The 8,279-nt window shown below is 56.2% G+C and overlaps 1 protein-coding gene across 1 annotated transcript; it reads left to right on the forward strand.

The window, feature by feature from the left end:
* The first annotated feature begins 317 nt into the window (after nucleotides 1–317).
* On the forward strand, nucleotides 318–1,738 carry HRH2 (histamine receptor H2). Its single transcript, XM_008055939.1, has one exon. The coding sequence runs from the start codon at nucleotides 659–661 to the stop codon at nucleotides 1,736–1,738; it is 1,080 nt and encodes a 359-aa protein (XP_008054130.1). The 5' UTR covers nucleotides 318–658.
* Nucleotides 1,739–8,279: the final 6,541 nt, after the last annotated feature.

Raw genomic sequence — 8,279 nt, forward strand, 5'->3', positions numbered from 1 at the left:
AGAGCATTTATCTTTGTTTATTTTTTTTTATTTTTTGTAGTGACAGGGTGTTGCTCTGTTGCCCAGGCTAGTCTCAAGCCCCTGGCCTCAAGTGATGCCCTCCTCGGTCTCCAAAGTGCTGGAATGACAGGCGTCGGGTCACTGTCTTGATCTGATTTCGGATCTCAACATCCAACATCTGCCGTTTCAGCTCCTGCCCTCCAGTGACCCCGGAGAGAGAGAGAGACCTCCAGTCCCTGAGCCCATCCCGTGAATGGGAGCAGGCGCCAGCTATGGAGAAGGATACAGCCGTGTCTCCACGGGGTCGCTCCTGCATGACATCAAAGCGGCCGCCAGACACACGCCCCAGTACCTCAGTCTCCACACAAAACCCGGCAGGAAGCTCGCTCTTCAGGGTACGGTCTGAGGACTGGAGTTTGCACCACGAACTTGGCTTCAAGGACTTGCCTTTCTTCTTCATTTACACTCATGCCCATCACCGCTTTGTCTGCTGCTAGAGAAACAGTGCTGGGTCAGTCATTGAAGCCCCCTGTTTGGACACGCTTTTGGGGGCTCTGTTGAGAGCCTGGAGCCTGGGGGTTGGCGTAATTGTCCTATCGGGAGCTGGGAAGACACAGCCGGGGGCCCTGGTCAGGGGACACAGCCACAGGGTCCCAGGATGGCTCCCAATGGCACAGCCTCTTCCCTTTGCCTGGACTCCACTGCGTGCAAGGTCAGCCTCAGCGTGGTCCTCGCGGTTCTCATCCTCATCACCGTCGCCGGCAATGTGGTGGTCTGCCTGGCCGTGGGCTTGAACCGCCGGCTCCGAAACCTGACCAACTGCTTCATCGTGTCCTTGGCCATCACTGACTTGCTCCTCGGCCTCCTGGTGCTGCCCTTCTCGGCCATCTACCAGCTGTCCTGCAAGTGGAGCTTCGGGAAAGTCTTCTGCAACATCTACACAAGCCTGGACGTGATGCTGTGCACGGCCTCCATTCTCAACCTCTTCATGATCAGCCTCGACCGCTACTGCGCCGTCATGGACCCGCTGCGGTACCCTGTGCTGGTCACCCCGGTCCGGGTCGCCATCTCCCTGGTCTTGATCTGGGTCATCTCCATCACCCTGTCTTTCCTGTCCATCCACCTGGGGTGGAACAGCCGGAACGAGACCAGCAAGGGCGACCATGCCGCCCCCAAGTGCAAAGTCCAGGTCAACGAGGTGTACGGGCTGGTGGACGGGCTGGTCACCTTCTACCTGCCCCTGCTGGTCATGTGTGTCACTTACTACCGCATCTTCAAGGTCGCCCGGGATCAGGCCAAGAGGATCAACCACATCAGCTCCTGGAAGGCGGCCACCATCAGGGAGCACAAAGCCACGGTGACGCTGGCTGCCGTCATGGGGGCCTTCATCATCTGCTGGTTTCCGTACTTCACCGCGTTCGTGTACCGCGGGCTGAGAGGGGACGATGCCGTCAACGAGGTGTTCGAAGCCATCGTCCTGTGGCTGGGCTACGCCAACTCAGCCTTGAACCCTATCCTCTATGCTGCCCTGAACAGAGACTTCCGCACCGGCTACCAACAACTCTTCAGCTGCGGGCTTGCCGGCCGCCACCCCCACAAAGCCTCTCTGCGGTCCAGCAACTCTCAGCTGTCCAGGACCCAGAGCCGAGAACCCAGGCAGCAGGAAGAGAAACCCCTGAAGCTCCAGGTGTGGAGTGGGACAGATGCCACGGCCCCCCAGGGAGCCACAGACAGGTAACAGCCCTGGCCACTGGTGCACAGGGCGAGGCCCTGGGAGGGGACTCCGCTGGTCGAGGGGGCTGCTGTCGGGGGGTGCTGGTTATGTTCTGGGATCTGTTGGGAGCACTCCGCAGACGTTGTCCTGTTTAATCTTCCCAACGGCCCCCAGAGGTGGAACTTTTCAGCTCCATTTTAAAAGTTCTCAGCGGACTTGGCCAGGGCCGCTGGGACCCGGGCAGAGGTCTCCTTATTCCAGAACTCACAAGCCCCTTTTTTTTCAGCTACAGTCAGGAGTTCTAAGTTTGAGGCCTGACTCTGCCACCTGGGAGTCGCAAGTGTTCGACTAAGCCCTCCGGGACGGCCCTCAAACAGCCATGCACGAATGCTGCCGCTTGATGGGGCTGTGGTGGGGGAAATGAAAAACCCAGCCGGGCCCAGCATTTATTGAGCACCGACTGTGTGCCAGCTCTGACCGTGGGCGTGTGCGAGCCAGTGGGAGAGAGAATGGAGGAGTTGGCAAGGTGGGGCCTTGAAGTCCAGGCTGAGCATTTGGACCGGTACTGTAGATCTTAGGAAAGATGAAGGGGTTAGAAGCCAAGGTAGGGCAAGCTGAGCAGATCTGTGGCCTTGGAGAGAGGATTCTGGTTGCCCCTAAGATGTGGGCCAGAGGGTGAGACCGCAGACAAAGGGGCTGTGGCCCCGGCCCATGAGACACGAAAGTGAAATCCAAGAGACTGTAGATGTCAGGAGGTGTGCAGACGCTTGGATGAGAGGGTGCAGGAAGTGCCAGAGCGGGCGGTGGATTCCATTAGCCAGAGGGCCCACGCCGAAAGGCAAACAGACTCAGAGCGAGCTTTGGACAGATTCGCTGGTGACAAAGCCAGTGCCGAGCTGCACGAAACACCGCACCAAAGACCTGAGCGGCACGGGGGATGCTCGCGGCCTGGGGGGCCAGCTTCCCAGCCTGGGCATCTGCTGAGAGGCGTGAATGAAAGGGCGCTGGGAGAACTGCAGGCACTTAGAAGTTGCTCGATAAATGTTGCTTTCCTTTCTCTTCTCACAGACCATGCCTCGCCCCCCCCCCCACCCCAGATTGCTGGTCCATGGGACCGATCCATTCATGTATCTACTCATTCATGTGTTCATTTACTCATTTGCAAACATTTGTCCAATCTGCGCCACATGCCAGGAGCTAATGCTGTGTGTGAGGGCGTCGACGTGGCATTTTGTATGTGGATGGGGGTGAGCCGTTATGGAAAGCCAACTGCCCAGTCCTGACCCCAGCTCTGTCCTCTCTCACTCTGAAGCTTGAGCAAGCCCCTGCCCAACTTCAGCCTTAGTTTTCTTGTCTCACAGAACGTTGGAGCTCGCCTCAGGGGCCATCTGCTCACCTCCCCACCACCCCCCCAGAGTCACCTGAAGTTCACGTGAGCAGAGGGGTGCAGACAGGCTGTACGATCCCCCTGTGAAGTAGGGACTTGTTCAGTCTCCGCTTTATAGCTGTGAAAACGGAGGCTCAGAGAAGTCAAGGAGATTGCCCCAATGAACACAAGCTGGTAAGTCAGCCAAAGCTGCGCTCTGAGCAACAGAATAGCAGCTTCTGGCACTGACTGTCCTCTGAGTGCCAGGCATGCAGTGGGCATGAGTGTTCGCCTTCTCTTATGATCCTTGTGGGCACCCTGGGCGGGGGGCTGTGAAGAAACCAAGGCCAGCTGAGACGGTGCCCACCGGGGTCACATGCAAAGCCGGGGCCGGGGCCGGGGCTGGAAGTCGTGCTCCTGGAGACTGTGGGCTGTCCTCCCACCCCCAAGAGCAGCGGGCAGAGAGGGACGGGGGAGCCAGATGGAGGGCCTGGAGGGTGGAGGAAGCCAAGAACAACCAGAGGCTGAAATTCCTACTGTGGCTGCCAGGGTGATCGGGGTCTCGTGCCTCCCTTGGGAAGACCGATTCCCAGCATCCCTGCTGACTGATAGCATGTTCTTCCTGTTCTCTGGCTGGGGGAAAGAACCAGCGCCAACCCGGAGCCCTTACCGCTGCCAAGGTTGGGTCGTCTGCCTGAGCCAAGAATTCCGAAGGGAACTGAGCCAGCCTGCCCTGGCCGGAGTAGGGCAGAGCTAGACAAGGGGCGACTCCAGGAGAGAGGGTGGCCCCGTGGACGGTCCTCCCTTCCCTGTGGCCAACCAGCAGCACCCCAACACGATGCTATCTGCCCCTCCTGACCCCACTGTTCCACCGTCACTCCGCTCGGCCTCCTCTTCCATGACTTTGCTCCCAGCCTCTCCCTCTCTGCCCCGCCACTCCCATGAGCTCCCTAGAACACAAACCCCACCACATCGCGCCTGCTCAGCAAACTCCACTGCTTCCCATCGCTACTAGACACAACCCGTGGCAGCTTCCCATGGCTGCTCCCACGCGTTACCACCAGCTGAGTGGCTGAAAGCAACACACGTTTATTCTGTTGCAGTTCAGGAGGTCAGAAGTCTGAAATCAAGGTGTTGGCAGGACGGGTTCCTTCCAGAAGCATCCAAAGAGCATCCCTCTCCTTGCCTTTTCTGGTGTGTAGCTGCCACCTGCACTCTCAGCTCAGGACCCCTTTCTGGCCTCCCTCCAGCCTCTGGCCTCCTGGTCACATCACAGGGCCTTCTCCAAAGCTCCCTCTACCTCCCTCTTATGAAGACATGATTGTTGTGGCTAAGCCTCGAAACTCTCTCCATCTCAAATTCCCTCACTTAATTGCATCTGCCACATAAGGTAATATTTTCAGGTGAGGACTTGGACATGTGTGCGGGCCGTTATTCAGCCTGCCACATGTCCCAGCTCTCTGTTCCTGCCTGATTTGGTCCCTACCACCTTCCTGCCCATTTCCTGCCACCTTCCGTCACTATGGTATCCAGGCATGTGCCCGGCCTCCACCCCAGCCAAAAGAAACTCCTCAGAGTTCATTCATTCTAAGCATTGACCTGGGACTTGCTACCCGCTGGCTTCAACGTCAGGGGCTCGGCTGTAAGCAGAGCTCAGGGCCCCCTCTCCTACGTATTCTAGAACAGTGGCTCTCAAAGTGCAGTGCCCACCAGCAGGGGACTCGCAGAAACAAAGGAGCTGGTCCAGATCCGACAGCCTCCCACAGGGGCAGAGCTAGAGTTCCAGCCAGAGCTAGGGTCCGAGCCCAAGTCTGTATCACCTCAAAGCCTGGGCTCTTTCCTCAAGGGGACACTGCCTGGATTTGAACTTGGCCCTGTTTCGACCATCACCTCACTGCTAGTCCTGTAGATACCAGATGGGGAAACTGAAGCACCGAGAGGCAAGTGACCTGTCTGAGGTGCGAAGCAAGCTAAGGAGAAGCTGGGAGGAGACCCCTGAGTCTCGGGACCCCTCCCTAGAGCTCTCTGGTTATCTTCCCAGCCGCTCGCTTGTACTCGGTAACCTCCCAAGGCCGGAGGATAATAGTCATAAGCACCTGGGGTATCGACATGGCACATTCCTGCAGAGCCTGGTGCCTGGGCCCATGGCTTTGATGCTTCAGATGCCCGGGGGGCTGCAGTCAGAGCTTGGTGCCTCCCCTCGCTCCCAGCCCCAGCTCTCCTCTTGCTCACGACCCCCCACCCCCGTATCCCAGATGGCCCCTGACTCCCCTCGAATCTTTCTCCCCTTCCCTCTGCAGCCAGAGAGGTTTTCCAACATAAACTGGACACCCTCTTTCTGCTGCTCTTAGAGTAAAACACAGAGTTACCATGCCAGCCCCGCTGGTCCCCTTCCCGGCCACACAGTGTCCTACCCCAAGTGGCTTTCCCTCAGCCCAGACCCTCTTCTTGTCCCTTTGACCAGTGCTATTGATTTAATGTCTGTCTCCCTAGACCATAAGCTCCCTGGGACAAGGCCGTGCCTGTGTCATTCACTGCTGGCCCTGAGCACCTGGCGTTATGCCTGGCACAGAACGGGTCCAGGAATGTTGCGGAATTAATGAACGGATGTCTTGCTCTAAGGTCCCCAAGAGCCCTGAGACGTGAATGATCCCACCCCCACTGTAGAGATCAGGAAGCCAAGTCTCTAAGAGGGAAGTTCCAGGAACCTCATATGCACTCAGAGGTGCCCGGTTCCCTTTTCTAACGTGGATGTCACAGTGGGCCTCCCTCCCGATGCTGGCGTCAGGGACAGGCCTCCCTGCAGCATCTAGTGCCAGCTCCGAGTCACAGAGTCTCAGCGGGAATAGCCCGGACCCTCCCCAGCTCTGTCAGATGAACCCAGAAGGTGGGGTGACGCACCAAGAGTTTAGAAAGCGAGCTTCAAGGTCAGGACTGGAGTCCAGAGCTCCCAGTAACCTGGGCGATGTCCACCGAGCCACTGCAGCGTGTCCTGATTTGGCCCAGGTGTCAGGCCCCAGGGAGCCGCGGAGCTGACTCCGTCTTCTGCTCCGAGTCCGACCTCAGCAGATGAGGCTGCCATGCCCGTAGGCGTGAAAAAGCCACGTGTGTGACACACACAATTCTCAAGAAAAGCTGCTGTCAGGAAGGAAGTTTCCTGAAGGGCCTATACTTGCTTACCCCTTCAGGAGCCCAGACATGTTGACAGAGACCACTTGGCTTCCCGAAACCATCCCTTGGGCACACTGATGTCAGCATTTCTCCGCTGACTCCCCCACTGGCCCCGGTATCCTGCCGGCTGCCTCGTGGTGTCCCGGCTGCTGGAGTCCGGGCCTGGCCATTGGATGACCTCGGGCAAGTCACTTCTGCCTGCCCTCCTGTCCTGTAAAGCACCCATCCTTGTCATGTTCACTTGGCAGAGTTGTTGAGAATAAGAGGAAAAGGTGCAGACACGGCGCAATTCCTGGCATGTGACGGGTCCCTCAGGAAACGTGGAGTTTGTTCTCCACCATCTGACTCTCTTCCTCATTTCTGTCTGCGTTGTTGTTCTTTCTGTCTACCTTTCTTTCCTTCTTTTTCTTTCTTTCCTCCCTCCATCTTTCCTTCCCTTGTTCCTCTCTCTTTCTTTCTTTTTTCTCTCCCGCCATCTTTTCTTCTTTCCTTCCTTCCCTTCCCCTTTCTTCCATCTTTCCTTCCTTTGTTTCCCTTTCTCTTTCTCTCTCTTTCTTCCCTTCATCTTTCCTCTCTTCTCTTCCTCCTTTTTTCTTTCTTTTCTTTTCTTTTTCCGTCTTTTCTTCCTTCCTTGCCCTGTTCCTCTATCTTTCTTCCTCTTTCTTTCTTTCTTCTCTCCCTCTATCTTCTTCCCTTCCTTCTCTTCCCCTTTCTCTCTTTCTCCCCTCTTTTCTTCCTTCTTTTGCTTCTTTTTCATTTTCTTTCATATTTTTTTGAGATACACTTCACTTATACAATCTGCCTATTTAAAGTGTCCCTAGTAATGCATAGAGTTGCATCGTCATCACCACAGTCCATTTTAGAACATGTCCGTCACCCCCAGAAGGAGCCTTGCCCCCTTTAGCCATCCTGTCAGGCCGCAGTGCACCCGCTTCCTGTCTCTCAGATTTGCCAACCTGACGTTTCATACCACGCATGCTCGTTTGCGCCTGGCTTCTCTTGTTCAGCATACTATCACCCAGGTTTTATCTTTGTGTCCCATCTTTTCTTCCTCCGTGTCTTTCATTCTTCATGTGTGTCTTTCCCCTTCCCTCTGTTTCTTCTTTCCTCTCCTCCTTCCAGCCAAGGGCCTGTTCCTCCCTCACCAGCGCCTGGGCTTCAGGGCAGGCCCTGGGCGGAGACCCCAGGCGTGAGGCTGCGGCGTGGCCAGAACCCCTGGCCCCACCCAGGTTCTTAGGGCCTGCCCTTCTGCACAGCGGCCGGCCGTCAGAGCAGCGGCGCCTGCAAGGAGTTAACCCTCTTCCTCTTCTGTCTCTTTAGAGAGTTTGGGGAGTGAGACCCCCCCCCCTCACACTCCTGGAGAGGAAGTCAGGGGAAGGAGAGCAGAGAGAGGAGGTGGGAAGCCCTTTACAGCCTCAAAAACCAAGGAGCACAAATCATGGCCCCCCCAGGAGTCACTTGAAAGGTAGAGAATGCTCGCGTTGGGTTGGGGTTGTGCCTTGGAACCAACAGGAGGCCCTGGCTGGTACCTGTGTTGTCGGGTGGGGTATGGTGTGACACTCTGTGGGCTCCGTTGACTGGACACAGAAAAGAATTTCAGAGCAAATCCAAGTCTCGTTTAAGAGAGAACTTGTTAGAGAGAACTTGTTTAAAGAGAACTTGTTGGGCTTGGGCGTCTCAAGAGAAAGAACAGGCATCTGCCTTTGACAAGCTCGCTATACTTTTACAATGATTGTGATGTGAACCATGAATAAGAAGGTGGGCTGCTGGTATCTGGTCATGAGTTTTGATTACTGTCTCTCTACTTTTGATGAGCTAAGCGTGTGGGCTTTTCTGAACTCCCATTTGCCTTTGACAGGGAGCTTGATAGTCGTCAACAATAATTATCATGTTGACCATGAACTAAGAGGTGGGCTGATTGCCATCTCCACCTTTGACGGGCTAAGAGGGTGGGCTGCACTGGGAAATCCCCATTCCCGCCGGGAGGGTGTTCAGGTCTGGTGTAACCATAAGAAAGATGCCTGAACG

Source organism: Carlito syrichta, unplaced genomic scaffold, assembly GCF_000164805.1.
Source record: "Carlito syrichta isolate Samal-C Ts95f unplaced genomic scaffold, Tarsius_syrichta-2.0.1 Scaffold302038, whole genome shotgun sequence".
NCBI classification, from domain to species: Eukaryota; Metazoa; Chordata; class Mammalia; order Primates; family Tarsiidae; genus Carlito; species Carlito syrichta.

Bases quoted from the DNA above. Each gene is read 5' to 3' on its own strand.
- HRH2 (XM_008055939.1), top strand. From the start codon at position 659: ATGGCTCCCAATGGCACAGCCTCTTCCCTTTGCCTGGACTCCACTGCG.